The sequence below is a fragment of the Rhopalosiphum padi genome, chromosome 4, assembly GCF_020882245.1.
Source record: "Rhopalosiphum padi isolate XX-2018 chromosome 4, ASM2088224v1, whole genome shotgun sequence".
NCBI classification, from domain to species: Eukaryota; Metazoa; Arthropoda; class Insecta; order Hemiptera; family Aphididae; genus Rhopalosiphum; species Rhopalosiphum padi.
Genome location: NC_083600.1, coordinates 42053877 through 42069461, shown reverse-complemented (window position 1 = coordinate 42069461; position 15585 = coordinate 42053877). Strand labels below are relative to the sequence as shown.

Below are 15585 nucleotides of genomic sequence, written 5' to 3'. Positions count from 1 at the left end.
AATATTTATTTATTTATTTATTTAATAATTTAATTACATTTTATTTTTTTCATAAAATTTTCAGGGATGCTTATAATGTTTCTCTAGCTCATGAAACTAAACTATTTAAATTGTCTTCATTACAAACTACTGCATTAAAAAGTCTAGAAGTTATTATGACTAGCTCTATGTGTGTTGATTTATTAGTCAATCCTAATTCTCTTAAATTAAAACAACCAACTGATGCTAATAAAAATGCAATCAGTGATAATAAAAAGAAACGTGATAATATAAAGGAAAATGATATTATGAATGATATTTTAATATTTCTTTTTAGGTAAAAGGTCATTTTAATTTTTATCTGAATTATTGTAATTAATAATAATAATTATTTTTAAAATGCATATATTATATTATCATCATTTATGATTTGGTTTATATTATAGATGTGCTTTTGAAAAAAGTCTATGTTCAAAATATTTAGTTATTGAAACAGATATGATTGAATCTGAAAGAATATTAAACATACTTTACAATAATTATTTGAAAGAATGTGCTGAAAATAAATATAAAATACCAGATTTACAAAATCGCTTGAAAACTTTAATAAGTTTTCAAGAAAGTACTAATGTAAAACGAAGAGAATCTGTAAATAATTATAAAAATAATTACTTATAAAATTTAAATTTACATTAATAAACTTTTTTTAAGATTTCTGGAGAAACATCTAGAACTACTGATGACTCTCCTAGAAGAATTGGAAGATCTCGTCGTAATATGTTACATCGATCAAACACCATTTATATATGTCCTAATAGTACAAATAATACTAATAATACAAATAATATTGTTCCTAGTGAAAATAGAGAACGAATTCCATCTATAGCAATTCCTCTAATTGAAATGGGATTTTCTACACGGCTGGTTCAAAGAGCTATTGCTGCCTTAGGTATAAATGACGTTTTCCTGATATTTATATTTTTACTTAAATTTTAAAATTATTTTTTTTTTAGGCAATATTTGGGAAACAATGCCACGAAATGTAGCTATTAACAGTTTAGCTACATGGATGATAGAACACCCATGCATACAAGAAACTAATTTTGAAGGTGCAGACAGTAATACAGAAACTAGAGTGAGTTAAATCAATAGCATATTTTAATATATTTTAACCAAGAATTTTTCTAGCTAATGCATCCTCCAGCTATGAGAATGCCATATTATAGCATTCATTCGGAGCATCCTATTGATGATAGCCCTTTAGATTTAGCTCCTCGAAGATTGATAGCTCCTAGAAGACGTTTTAGAGAACTTTCTATAGATCACACAATCTATAGAGCTCCAAATTTACTAGTCAATGATGATTTGATTGATGCTCCTATGAATAGAGATATTGAAAGTATGGTGACAATTGCTTCAGATGTAGAACAACCTGAATCTCCACCGGTAATTAAATATTTTTAAGAATTATACAAATAGGGCAAATACAAAGGTGGATTGAGTCCTACCTCTTCAATACTATTTTAAAGATTGTTTTTGTTTTGTATTTTTTAATTTATAAAATTGTGTGATATTATGATTGTAACAGTACTTTATGTCTTTATGTTTACAATTTATCAGTTTTTAAAGTTATGGCTTATGAGTATTTAATTTATAATTTCTGTAGGACTAAGTTTAGTTTTGTACTAGGCTTCTTAATTCTTTTTTGTGGTGAGTTTTTATATCATTTTTTGTGAGTTTGAAATGACAAAACCTTATTCTATTGTTGTAAAAATATTATATTTTTATTAAGTATAAGAATATAACAAATAATCATTTTTTTAAGCCACAATAGATATTTATAGATATTAAGTTTGTACTAATGTCAGTTGTATATTGAATAAATATTTTTGTAGTTTTGTGATGGCCCGTAGTCCTAGGCATTGAGCTCTTTTCCCTATTAAATCTACTACATTTATAGGACTCGAGTATTTATTTTGTGTTTAGTCCACTCTTTTTTTCAATTTCTAGATCCTCCTTTATGTTATATCTTTTATTAAAAAATTTAATTAAATTTAAGAAAAAGTTTAATTGCTATGTAATATTTATATTTAATTATTTATTTAGGAAACTCCACCACGTGAACATTCTCCAAATTTAGAAACGACAGAATTAACCATTCCTTTTACAGCTCTTATTGATGGTGTATTTTTGCCTTCAGTAAACCGTAACTCAGGATACAGTGTTACAGAACTTCGAGTACCGACTGAGATAGTTGATTCTGAACCAGAAAGTTCACAAATTGTTAGACCCAGTAAGAACTTTAACATATAAGATTACTTATAATTATAATTTTATAAATTATACTTATTTATATTTATGTATTTGCAGCTGTTGACGCTTCTTGTGTAAATTGCCAAGAAAAAATTGAAAAATTAAAAACTTCTGATTTTGTTAAACCCAAAAAATCTCTAACTTCTGATTTTACTCAAGGTAATTTAATTTAATTATATTTTATAAATTGAATATAACTTTGTCTACAAAAAATATCATAGATAAAAGAATGTATAAAACAAAATATTGAAAAATAATTTTTATATTATTTTAATATTTTTAACATTTTTATTTTATTTTTTTTTATAAAAGAGTAAAAAATAATAACAAATACAAATAAATAGGAGTATTATTAATAATAACATTCCTTAACACAATTGATTTATATTAATTTCCTCATTGTTATATCATCGACATAGCTTACATAGTATTTTATCATTAAGTGCTGATTTCCTAAATGGCCTAGAAAAAGTAAAGTTAAAAATTAAAATAACATAATTATGTGTGCTATATACAATAAATATAATAAATGTTAGTGCAGATAACACAATGAATATTAAACAAATATATTACAGAAAATTACACGGTATTATATCTAATATTATTTTTATTAATTAATAATAAAAATAAGTTAAAAACGGGTTCCAATAAGTGACATTTAGAGAATAAATACTAATACGCATTATGCCTACAATTATTTTTGCCTTACCCAGCCAAAATTTATACATACCAGTTTTTTTTTCTATAATTTTGCGGTTATATATGTTTTTTGCATTGTATTTAATTTTTGAATGTTAGAAAAGACTTCTTTTTTTGAAAATTAGAAATTTAAAGACAAAAATTACTATTCAATTATTAAATTTAATAATATTTATTAGTTACGGTTATATGATGATAATATATTATATATGCTTTTATGTATAATGCATTAACTATGTACAATATACAATTTTTAATTTTATAATTAATCAATTTTTTCATTTCAGTTTCTAAATTAATGGATCATTATAATTATTTTGATAAGCCATTTGACATGAATTTGATATATGAACAATTAAATTCCTGTAAATTTAAGCCTGAAAGTGTCGAAGATAATAGTATGGACAAACTGGGAATGGAGGTTGTTCCATCCCTCTCTAGCAATGAGGACAGTTCTTCAAAAATATCGCAACATTCGTCCATACTTAATCTTTCATCTTTATCCTTGGAGGCGGCTTTAATGACATCAGCAGAAGAGCGTATAAAAGCTATTAATCGAGTATTTCATACTATGTCACACTTAGCATCTAGAAATATTGTCATAAATATTTTAATGTCACTTATTCATTGGACATTTGAAAGTGATGATATAGTTGTATGGAAATTAGATAAGCTTGGTTTTACAAATGTGCCTAAAATAGTGCAATTTATACGACTTCTACTTATTATGAATGTATGGACTGATGGAGAATACAAAGAGAATGAAATGTTGCCAAAAAAATTAGAAAAAAATGTTTTAGGACTTTTATCAAACATAATAATTTCATTAGCTGAACATTATCGACCAGCTTATAATTATGCAATATCCATACCGGTTCAAGTAAGTTTTTTTTTTATTTTATATAAATATTTCAAAGAGTTGTTAATAAAAAGATGGGTTGTTGGATACATATACTTTTAAATAATTATATTAAGATATTATAAAAAAACATTAATAAAATTCATAAATTATCACAAGCAAAAAATAATTTCGAATAAATATTAGAGTTATCAATTTATTATATACAATTTCAATATAATATATATTATAAATCTTGTTGAATTATTGCGTTTTATAAATAGTTCTTAAAAATGCTTTCATCTACATGTAAATACTTGCTATGGTATTTAATTTTACCATAAACGAGGAGATTGCTTCACATTTTTCTCTTATTCTAACTTCTATATTACATATATTGTCTAATATTTGAACATACTTTATAATCATTTTTCAGTTTGATAAGATATTTTTGATACTTATTAATGATGGAATTTAATAAACATTTTTGCTATATAGGTACTAGTTGCTAGTATAGGTGTGCGCAGACTTTTTTGGCAGGGGATGTCAATATATTTAAAAATAACTCAATTTTTATCTCCCTTTAAAACCGCAAACCCGTAGGGGATGCCATGGCATACCTGGCATCCGCCCTGCGCACGCCTATGGTTGCTAGGTAGAAATTAGAAGAATTATTTTACAGTAGTTCTTGTACTTATTAATTTGTAATACTATTTGTAGTTAATAAGAGTATATGAATGAGTTGTCTGTTGATTGTAAAAACGATCCTTAAATCCCCACTTAGACAGACTGTCCATATACATAGAATTTGTAATATTTTACCATATTAATAAAAACAATAAATAAATATACAAAAAATATTCAATCATAATTACTATGTTTCAAACATCTAGTGTAGGTGTAGCAGTTCCCAAACTGTTAGGTTCACGCATCCCCAAAAATAAAAAAATTTAATCACGCCCCTCTTGAATACAACATTTTTTTATTAGTGTATAGTACTTAAGTAGTATAGTGTAGCGTTTCCCAAACTTTTGTTTGAGCTGGCCCGGTAATTAATATTTTCCCCCTTCGTGACCCATCAAAATATTTTACATTTATCATTGTGTAAAAAAGGCAAAATAAAATACATTTGAATGTCCACATAGAATTTTATAATAAAATTGAAGTGTTAATTTGCAACAACAATATAAATAATGAATTTATTTTTACTAAAAAGTTCAAATTATCAAACGAAATGATAAATAATAAAATTTTATTAAATTCTGCGACCCAGTATTATATTTTTGTGGCCCGGTAGTTGGTCGCGACCTACTATTTGGGAAACATTGGTATAGTGTTTATAATATCAATATTTAGCTCTTACTTCTCCTGTTAAACGTCTTACAATTTGAGAACCGCTCTCCACTGATTTAGTAAATAATTATTTATTATATAATATGGAATAATAAAAATCTTATTTTATCCTTAGGACATTTTTACCATGGCAAGTGAAGGAAATTTAAAAATGCAACACAATTTGAAAGTTACTAAATTAGTTGTTGATGAATTTGTTAAAAAGCTTAATATATTCTCAAAACACGGTAAGTTACAAAAAATATATTTTTTTTTTTCTATGAATAAAAATATTGAAAAAATAAAAAAAAATTTCAGATGAAACTGGAGCATTAAGTCCAAATGAAAACAATAATAAACCTTCAGTTAAAATGCTTATTAATGCATTATCTGCATGTTTATTATCTCATTTTGTTAGTAATGATATTAAACATTGGGCATGCAAGCAATTAGTAAGTCAATTGCATATATTTTTAATGGGATTATTCAATTTATCGAAAGTCCCAGACTCTTGGGATATATTTTTTGTGGGAGCTAAAAGGTCTATTGAGAAATGATACATTGTTTTTTTGTTTTTTATAATTTTTATATTAAAATATACATTTTTTGTAGCTGAAGATAAAATCATATATTATATGATAAAATTAATTGATATATTTTAATGATTTATTTTAGGTAAATATATTAGTTAATAAATCTTTAAATAGAAAACAATTAGTTTTATCAAATGAATCTGATTTCCCTGGTACATTGAAACGATGTCCAATTGTGAAACTTGAAGGGCATGAGAACCGTATAAACCATGTAATATGGCAACGGAAAGTAAAATCACTTGCATCTTCGTACGTAATCTTTTTGATTAAAAACATAAACATTTTTTCCAAATATTTAAAATGAAATTAATTTTTTTTAGTGGATTTGATGGAACAATGAGGTTATGGAATAATGAATTAAGTTTAGAGACAACACTATTATTTTTTAAATCCACACAATTGTATGGTAATGATCTAAATGGAGAATTGATATCAAAACTTGCATGGTCACCTTCTGGGTTATGTATTGCTGCATCAATGGAAGGAACTCTTAATATTTATACAGTTCAAAGACGTCAGTACTTTTATTTGTTATTAAATTATTTTATTTATTATATTATTTATGTACAGATGTATTTCAAGAAGATGAAACTTGCTTATCGACATATACTCAAGATGCTTGGATAACAGCTATAGCATGGTCTGGAACATTAACAAAAAATTCTTACGATTTCTATTCACAATATTTGTTAATTGGAGGTGTTGATGGTTCTGTGAATATAGCTATTGTTGATTCACTCAATAAAATTACATATGAGAAACTTAATGATTTTTGTCGTCCTGGAGGTTTGTGCACAAAAAATGTACTTCATTCAATAATGTGTTATTAAAATATGATACTAGAAAATTATATAATAATATAAAAATGTCAATGAAATGTTTTACTAAACAATATTATAAAATAGCTTTGGCATATTAATAGAAATAAGGAATACAGGTCATAGTCTAACATTAAATACCGGTCAGTAACTAGTATAACTATTCAATCATGCTTTTTATCAACGATAACAATTATTAGTAGTATAATTATATATACACATGAGTTTTAATTACGAGACTAGGATATTTGGGTATAAGTTTAACTTAAGTCTTAAATTAACATGATTTTTATTGAATTAATATGATTAAGGATGCAAGTATATTATATCCACAACTAAAATTGTATTAATATAGTACACTTCTATTAGACCAGTTTATGTTTTGCTACATCTAAATGTACAGTTTAAATAGATTTATCTCAATTCAAATTAATAATCTGGTACCTATCACCATTGATTATAGAATTATCTATTATAATGCTTTCATTATTCTTAATTGGTTGTAATAGTAGGTTTTATTTAAATGCATTTTGTACATCCTATTATTTCTAATGCACATTTCAAAAGTGAACTAACTTAACTTACTTAACTGTTTTTGGTTAACTGATGAATTGATATTAAACTAAAATGTATGTATATTAACTTCAGGTATAAATTAATTTGAATTCAGATAAATTGGTTTATACTATGCATATAACTATATTTTAAGATTAATCCCCCAAATTAATTTATCTGTTTACTATGTTAAAATGTTATCTCACAAAATATTTGATTAATTTACACATTAATTTATCAATTACAAATTTTCAATTGTTATTTACTTTTTTTATTTTTATTTATTATTTACTATTAATGGTAATAGACAAATACATACACAAAATAGCAAAACCTGTGCTTGACTATGCTGTATAAATTAGGAATCATTATGTAAGCTTGTATACAATTTAGAATACAAAATATATTGTTATTCATTTTTTAATAAAAACCTTTTTTTATATGTATATTTATAGTTCCAGTTTCTCATATAGCATGGCATGATAATTTGGCTCCATTTGCTATAGCGTTTTCTTCTGGTGCCATTACAGTGGGTAAAATTCAAACAAGAACTGAACCTGAAATATTAACAATATGTCAAGTAATTAAATACAAATATGTAAAATAATTAAAAATCTTATTAATAATATAAAAATATGTTTTAGAGCCCTATATCTACTTTGCAATGGTCTAAAATGTTTGATATACTATCTGTAAGCAATGTAGAAGATTTTACTGTTAGACTCTGGATTAAAAAACAAAATATTTGGGAAATATTTCATGAACTAAATCATTCAAATGAGCCTTCTTGTGTGGTTTGGTCGCCTGTTATAGGTAAGTAATACAATATTAAGTGATTAATATTATGTTTGTTATACATAATGTTATTTTATTTACAATTTGTATTTGTATTTATAGGTAATAAAGGACTGTTACTTTGTGTTGGTACTACAGTTGGATCCATTAATGTTTGGTTAATACCTACTCCATTTTCTAAATTAAAACCCAGAATACTATACTCATTTCAAGGACACATGTTTAATTCTGTTACTTCAATGAGTATCCATGATAGTGGATTAGTACTAGCTACAGGGTGTAGCAAAGGAAGTAGTGGTGTGGTAAATATTTGGTCGTTGTTTGATGGAAGTTTGTTGAATACGCATACTGGATCTGGTGGTGTAGATGATTTATGTTGGATGGATGATCAACTTGGACTTGCTGTTTGTTTTGCTCGATCAAAGGCAATTAGAAATATTTCGTATTATTACATCTCAACACTAATTATTTATATGCATGTTTCATACTATGTATTTTAGGATGTAACGGTGATACAATTTCGTGCTGATAATCTTACACATAATCGATTTGAATCAAATGCTCGAAGTGCTTTGTATCGTCGTGGACTCAACGATGTTCAATATTTTTGTAAATTTGTTAACTCATTACCTGACCTACTGCAGTTACAAATGAACCATGAGAAACACAAAGTGCTAATGGGTGATCGCCTTTTATATAGTGATTATTTAAAAGGACTCATTGCGATCGCACTAGAAATTTGGCCAGATCAAACATTTTGTATTCCATTTGTACCACCAAATACAAGTCATAGCATTGAATTTTGTATGTTAATTATTATTATTTTGAAGTTAAAGGTTAATTGTATTTAATTTTAAAACAGACGAAGAATGGCAATGGCTACAAAAATTAATCACTGTTTTGAATACTGCTAAAGCCTTACTAACAAGAAAGAATTTTCCCGAGACTTTTATTAGCTACTTTTCATCTGGCTTAAATGGTATAATCCAATGTTTTATTTTAATATACATTTTAAAATCTTATGCTTAACATACATATAAATATATATTTTTGTTTTAAAAATAATTTAGAAGAAAATGATGATCATTATTTATGGTCTGAAGCTATTAGCAATAATAAGTGGACTATAGAAGCTGATCAACAAATTATTCAATGGTTTAATACAACTCCTCATGATTGGCAACCATATACCAAATGTGATGCTTACCTTTGGGGTAATGGTCGAAATGGACAATTGGGAGATACTGGTATATTGTGTAATAATTTTTAATTAATAACTAAGGGTCGGGATGTTGATGACCTAAAAAAAACTAAAAAAATTCACTTAAAAGATTTCTTAGCTTTACATTTTTTTCAAAAGATGCAAATATATTTTGAAATCAAAATAAATAAAATTACATATATAACTAAAAAATTATGTTAATAAATATATACTTTAAATGTATTATCGATTTAAATTAATTTATACATAATTTATGTTATTGTGTAATATTAAAAACAAAAAGCAAAAGTCATCAATAACTAACAAGGCCTTAATTCTAAATAGTTGTGAATAATAAAAAAAAAATGTTCTTATTTACTTATATTGTGTTTTATAGCTGTTGGTCAATGTATTAATATATGGTCACCTATTAAAATTCCAAACTTTAAAATTGCTCAACGTATTGTTTGTGGACAAAACTGCACTTTTGTTTTGACTAGCCAAGGAACAGTGTTATCATGTGGCGAAGGCAATTATGGCCGCCTAGGTCATGGACATTCTGATAGCCTACCCAATCTAACCATGATATCAGCTTTACAAGGATTTGTAATAACTCAACTATCCACTTCTATTGGCTCTGATGGACATAGCTTAGCTTTGACAGAAACTGGAGAAGTCTTTTCTTGGGGAGATGGTGATTTTGGCAAACTAGGGCATGGTAACAATGAGCGACAGAGAAAGCCAAAACTTATTGAATCTCTATATGATGTAGTGGTTATTCAAGTAGCTTGTGGACATAAACACAGTGCTGTATTATCCCAAGATGGTGAAGTTTATGTATTTGGAAGTGCTGAACATGGTAAATTAGGTTTAGGTGGACATATAAACAAAAAACGTCCAACAAAAATTGTTCATAAAGGCTTCTTGAATATAAAACACATTGCATGTGGACAAAATCATACTATTTGTATTGGTGACAATGTTGTTTGGGCATTTGGGGAAGGAGAAGGTGGTAAATTAGGAATTGGAAGCACAAAAGATATCTATGTTCCACAAGTAAGCATATGTCATAACAATATGTAATTACTATGGTACTCATTAATAAAGAATTATTTTAAATATATTTAAATTTATTTTATTAGGTAATCACTACACTAACTGGAAAAAATATTAAGAAAGCATACTGTGGTAATGGGTTTACAATGTTCCTTTCAGAAGACGGTGAACTCTATTCATGTGGTTCGGATAATTTACAAGATACAACAGATGTTTTACATACTGAAAGATTATACCCAGAAAATGTAAACAACTTAATAACCTATTGTACTAAATAAGTTATTATTTTTATTAAAATTTATTTTTACTTATAGATATTTGAATTCCAAGGTCAAAATGTAATTGATGTAGCTACTGGTCCAGATCATGTATTAGTATTAACTGCTCGTGGTGATGTATGGGCTTGGGGTAATAACTGTGAAGGTATTCTTGGATTTGGTCATAATTTACCTGTTCAAAAGCCTACTATTATTCCAGTTTTATCAGATAAAAATATTAAACAAGTAAAATAAATATTAATTCTAGTTAGTAAATAATTATTAATTGATATTAAATGTTTTATTTAAGATTGCAACTAGTCGTACTCATTGTGCTGCATGGACAGCAGAACCATTTTCAAGGGATTCTACAAATATTTCCCATAATGATTTACCAACATCAATTCCTTATCAATATGGATATTTACAAGAATATAAAATTGCATCAATTGCTGCTAGAATGAAGTGCTTACAACAGTTCTCAAATATTTTATATACATGTTGGCAAATGATTCCATTTAATACTACTGTGAGTAATTGAACTTATTATATTTATCTAGCTCTAATCAAGTTAATACAATTTTTGATTTACCTTGCATAGGAATTTGATTGGAGTAACATTAAACGTTGGCATTGGTTAGCAGATAAAAGACTTAAATGTTTATATACAAATAAAATTATAAAATTACCATTAATGAAAGTTATTAGTCGTACAATGAATCAAGGTCAAAATTATGGTCCTCAAATAATTGTTAAACGTTTAAGTAGTAATGGTACTAGCATGTGTATTTTTGAACAAGTTGCGAAACAAATTGTCAACATTAATGCAGAATTACTCAGACTTCCATCTAGAGCTTGGAAGGTAATACAATTTAAAGTTACTTTTACTTTATTATTAAACATCTTATTTTTCATCGACAATTTAAAAAATATTTCATTATTAGACAATACATACATACAGACAAAACTAGAAATGTATTTTATACACTGACAAGTTTAAAAATCAAAGAATTAGATTTTTTTTTGATTTATTACAAGTAAATATAATTTCTTAATTTATTATAGGTAAAACTAGTGGGCGAAGGAGCTGATGATGCAGGAGGTGTATTTGATGATACTATTGCACAGATGATGGAAGAACTTCAAACACAGACTGTTAAATTACTTGTTTTGACACCAAATGGCCGAAATGAAACAGGTTATAATCAAGATCGATTTGTATTTAATTCAAAAATGAATCATTTTAAACAGCTACAACAATTTCAATTCCTTGGTATGTGATTTTAATTAATTAATTTCATTTATATTTATTTAATTAACTTGATTTTTATTTATCAGGAATGCTTTTTGGCGTTGCTATTAGAACTAAGAAACCCTTAGCTCTTCCTTTGTCACCTTTAATTTGGAAAATGATTATTGGAGAACCATTAAACATATCAGATTTGGAAGAAAATGATACTTACTATGCACAAAACTTGACAAGTATACAAAATATACATCACACTGGAGTTACTGAAGAGAATTTTGAAGAGGTAAAAAATATAGTAATATATTTGCCTTGAAAAGCAATTAACAGGGTTTGGGACTTGTAGCACTAAAAAACACTAAAATATGCGTTTATATATGACCCATAAAACTTAAAAATATGCATTAAAATTGAAAAAAAATACTTAAAAAATAATTAACAAAAAAGATTTATTAGAATAAAAGATATAAAAAAGATTTTTGATATTTTTATTAGATATTTTAATAATATTATTATAAATTTATAAATCAAATTTCTTAAAAATTTGTTTTTATAATAAAATATATTTGTATATATAATATAGCTAAATATTTATTAAACATTTAACATTTGTTGGTGTTAATAAAATATTTACCTATGTGATTGTATTAAATTATTAGATGTTTTCAAACAGGAAAGCACTCCTATTAGGATTATTCAATTTGGATAACTACATTGTTTTTGATCATTTCAAATTGCTTTTGTTGAGTTTTTATACATCACGTTAATGTGCAAAATTTTTTTGATAGATAGCTACACAAATAGTATCACTATTCTCAAAACAAAGTTTTGTAATTAATCATTCAATATTTTAACTAATAAACTTTAAACAATTATATTATCTTTAAATTTTTAAAAATTGTTAAATATACTTCAATATAGTAAAAAAATTAGAAATATGCTAAAATAGTTAAAATAAAATTTTATTTTTGAATTATCTGTACTTTAAAAAGTATTTTTATCACTGCTTAGTTTTACTATATTTATGAAGGATATGCAAATGCTATAAGTCCTGAACCCTGATAATTAATAATGATTGATTTTTTTCAGGCAATACCTTTTCTAAATATGACTGGTACTGATTGGATGGATAACACTGTGCCATTAATTACAAATGGCCATTATGTATCAGTTACATATTCCAATAGATTAAAATTTTGTGAATTAGCACTAAAACAAAGATTTCATGAAATGGATGAACAAATATTAGCAGTGAGAAGAGGTCTTTCTGCATTAGTACCTTTACCGTTACTTACATTTCAAACTGCCGAAAATTTAGAACGTATGATTTGTGGACTACCCAATATATCCATACCAGTTTTGAAAACCATTGTTAGGTAATTTTGTATATTTTATATTTTTATAAATCTATTATAGTATGATGATAAGGAAAAGTTTCAAGGAGTAAAGTCCTAGAAGACCTGTTCGCGTTATCGAATCATTGCGGTTATGTATTGGGTTATTATTAAAGTTTTATTTAAAACGTTCTGAATTTTAAGCTTTCAAAACTCATTCTTCCTGAGACTTTTTTAAAACTTTTTCCGTTACACATCATTGTAAATAACATTAATTTTTTTTTTTTACAGGTATAGAGAAATGGACGAAAACTCTCAAGTGGTCCAATGGTTATGGGACATTTTAAATGGTTTTTTGGATTCTGAAAAAGTGTTATTCTTACGATTTGTTTGTGGGCGATCACGTCTTCCATCTAATTTATCAGATTTTTCTCAACATTTTCAGGTAAATTTTTTGAATAAATCTTATTTATTAAATATTATGTTGGCTGTATATTAATTATTTATATGGTATATACTCTTTAGTATTATGAAATTCAATATATTTTCTTAAAACCTCAACAAATAGCTTTACTAATTTTAAAATTTCAATTTCAATCCGAAATAATTGGATGACGCAATAGACCAGAATGGATGGATAAATTTGATAGAAACATGCAAAAGAGCCTTAAAGACCAGTATAGCATATAAAAAAAAAAACTTAAGAAGTGTTCTATATGAGTACAAACTACTGTTTTTCAAATGAGAATTCCACTTTTTTACTATAAATAATTAAATGAATAATTTTTTTTTTTGGACGTTTTGCATCTTATTATAAAATTTGAATGAGTATTTTCTCAGTTATAAAAAGTTTATACAAATAATAATAGTCCAAAATAAAACGGTTTTACAAAAATATAGTATAGATATAATATAGTAATATTAAATCTACTACTTAGTATAACATTATTATGAGTTATAAATATTGATAGATTTATAGAAATTATTGAAAATTTTGAATTAACATAGCTCATTACAAACCTATTATCTATAATAGACCATTACTCAAAATTAAATCTTTATTGTTATGTATGCATAATATATATAAGTTTAAGTTTGAGGCAAGTGTATGTTAATAAAGGAATACAAATGTAATAATTTAGGCTTTTTAAAATTTGATTAATTCTTAATCTTATTGTGACTATGATTTTATTTACCAAGACATTATTGGTATCAACCTAGATATTAATTTTCAACCAAAATATTGAAATATTAATAGTTTTGTACTTGTATACAATTCACATAAAACTAATTTTTAATTAGAGCAATAAATGGTGATTTCAGTTATGAAAATTGCAGTTAATTCTATGATATAAATGTTTAATTTAAGTTTATTATTTAGTGTTAAAATTATGTACAAAAGTGGCATGACAAATGTTTTAATTATGGATATTATTAGAAGTGATAATTAATAAATGTATATCATTTTAACTTACCAACAAAATGTTGTAATAATAATTATTACAATTATTACATTTAATTTTTAGATTATCAAAGTTGAAGATAAAAAAGATGGATTACCCACAGCTCAGACATGCTTCTTTCAATTACGATTAACTGATTACAGTAGTCGTGCAGTATTTGAAGAAAAGCTCAAGTATGCTATTAATAACTGCCGGACAATAGATATGGATAATTATATGTTATTTAGAAATACAGATGTTGACTCTGACGATGACTTAGAAATGATAATTGAAAGCTAAAACAGTGTTTACTATTTAACCTGTTAAATATTGTTTTACCTTAGGAATTTAATCTTTATAAATATGTAAGTTTTCTTTTACGTATTTATTTTTTGTGTATGAAATAAAATTGTGTATGAGGTTTTCAACACATAAGATATGTATATATATAAAAAATATAGATGTAAATTAGTGCAATATGTTTATGTAACTTTCTATAATAAAATATTGTTGTTTTATAAAATGATAAAAAAACTAAGTGAATTTATTATAAAATTATTATTGTTAACTACGTAACTATGATTTACACTGAATCAAAAGTAACAAAAAGATATGTACCTATTCTAAGTGTATGTATTTAATTATTTAAATTGCAGTGTCTCATTCTTAACCTGCAGAAATGTTACCTATGCTAAATATTATGAAAATAAATGAATTAGTACAGACAGTACAGCATATTGTTTCACGATGGTATGTTATGAAATAGGGAAATGTTTTTCCATTAAAATAGTTAAATATTTAATTATACTTTGTTGAAGTCGTGGTTTAAAATATATTTAAAAAAATTTAAATTATACACGTATTATTCAAAATTTTTTTTCTTGTACCTATTAGAAAATTTGTCAGCCTACTTATAACGACGGTGGGGGAAAATGGGGAATATGAAACTATGTTTTTACGGTCGAATTTCGTTACCAGAACGGTGTCTTCAATAGAAATTGAGATTTAAGATTTCACGACGTCAAAGTACTTCACACGAGTACCTACCCAACAAAAACATCTCATGAACTCAACTCTCAAGTCAGTTTTTATGGTCTGTACCTACGTCCTACTCAGACTCTCTATTC

The 15585-nt window shown here is 25.8% G+C and overlaps 1 protein-coding gene across 2 annotated transcripts in view; it reads left to right on the top strand.

The window, feature by feature from the left end:
* The window catches only part of LOC132930559 (probable E3 ubiquitin-protein ligase HERC1), a 31476-nt gene extending 16162 nt beyond the window's left edge, over positions 1-15314 (top strand). The window contains exons 35-63 of one of the 2 annotated variants that reach the window (XM_060996494.1): positions 65-316; positions 426-627; positions 691-928; positions 993-1114; positions 1168-1425; positions 2086-2272; positions 2350-2451; positions 3279-3871; positions 5298-5409; positions 5480-5613; positions 5837-6003; positions 6075-6268; positions 6325-6540; positions 7583-7707; positions 7772-7940; positions 8025-8347; positions 8423-8726; positions 8785-8901; positions 8993-9169; positions 9521-10179; positions 10266-10424; positions 10494-10682; positions 10747-10965; positions 11038-11298; positions 11502-11709; positions 11775-11968; positions 12772-13058; positions 13308-13461; positions 14543-15314. In XM_060996494.1, coding sequence (XP_060852477.1) covers positions 65-316; positions 426-627; positions 691-928; positions 993-1114; positions 1168-1425; positions 2086-2272; positions 2350-2451; positions 3279-3871; positions 5298-5409; positions 5480-5613; positions 5837-6003; positions 6075-6268; positions 6325-6540; positions 7583-7707; positions 7772-7940; positions 8025-8347; positions 8423-8726; positions 8785-8901; positions 8993-9169; positions 9521-10179; positions 10266-10424; positions 10494-10682; positions 10747-10965; positions 11038-11298; positions 11502-11709; positions 11775-11968; positions 12772-13058; positions 13308-13461; positions 14543-14758 — 6538 coding nt within the window. In that variant the 3' untranslated portion in view covers positions 14759-15314. Of the gene's footprint in view, positions 1-64; positions 317-425; positions 628-690; positions 929-992; positions 1115-1167; positions 1426-2085; positions 2273-2349; positions 2452-3278; positions 3872-5297; positions 5410-5479; positions 5614-5836; positions 6004-6074; positions 6269-6324; positions 6541-7582; positions 7708-7771; positions 7941-8024; positions 8348-8422; positions 8727-8784; positions 8902-8992; positions 9179-9520; positions 10180-10265; positions 10425-10493; positions 10683-10746; positions 10966-11037; positions 11299-11501; positions 11710-11774; positions 11969-12771; positions 13059-13307; positions 13462-14542 lie in introns of both variants that reach the window. The other variant, XM_060996492.1, reaches the window with a different exon arrangement.
* Positions 15315-15585: the final 271 nt, after the last annotated feature.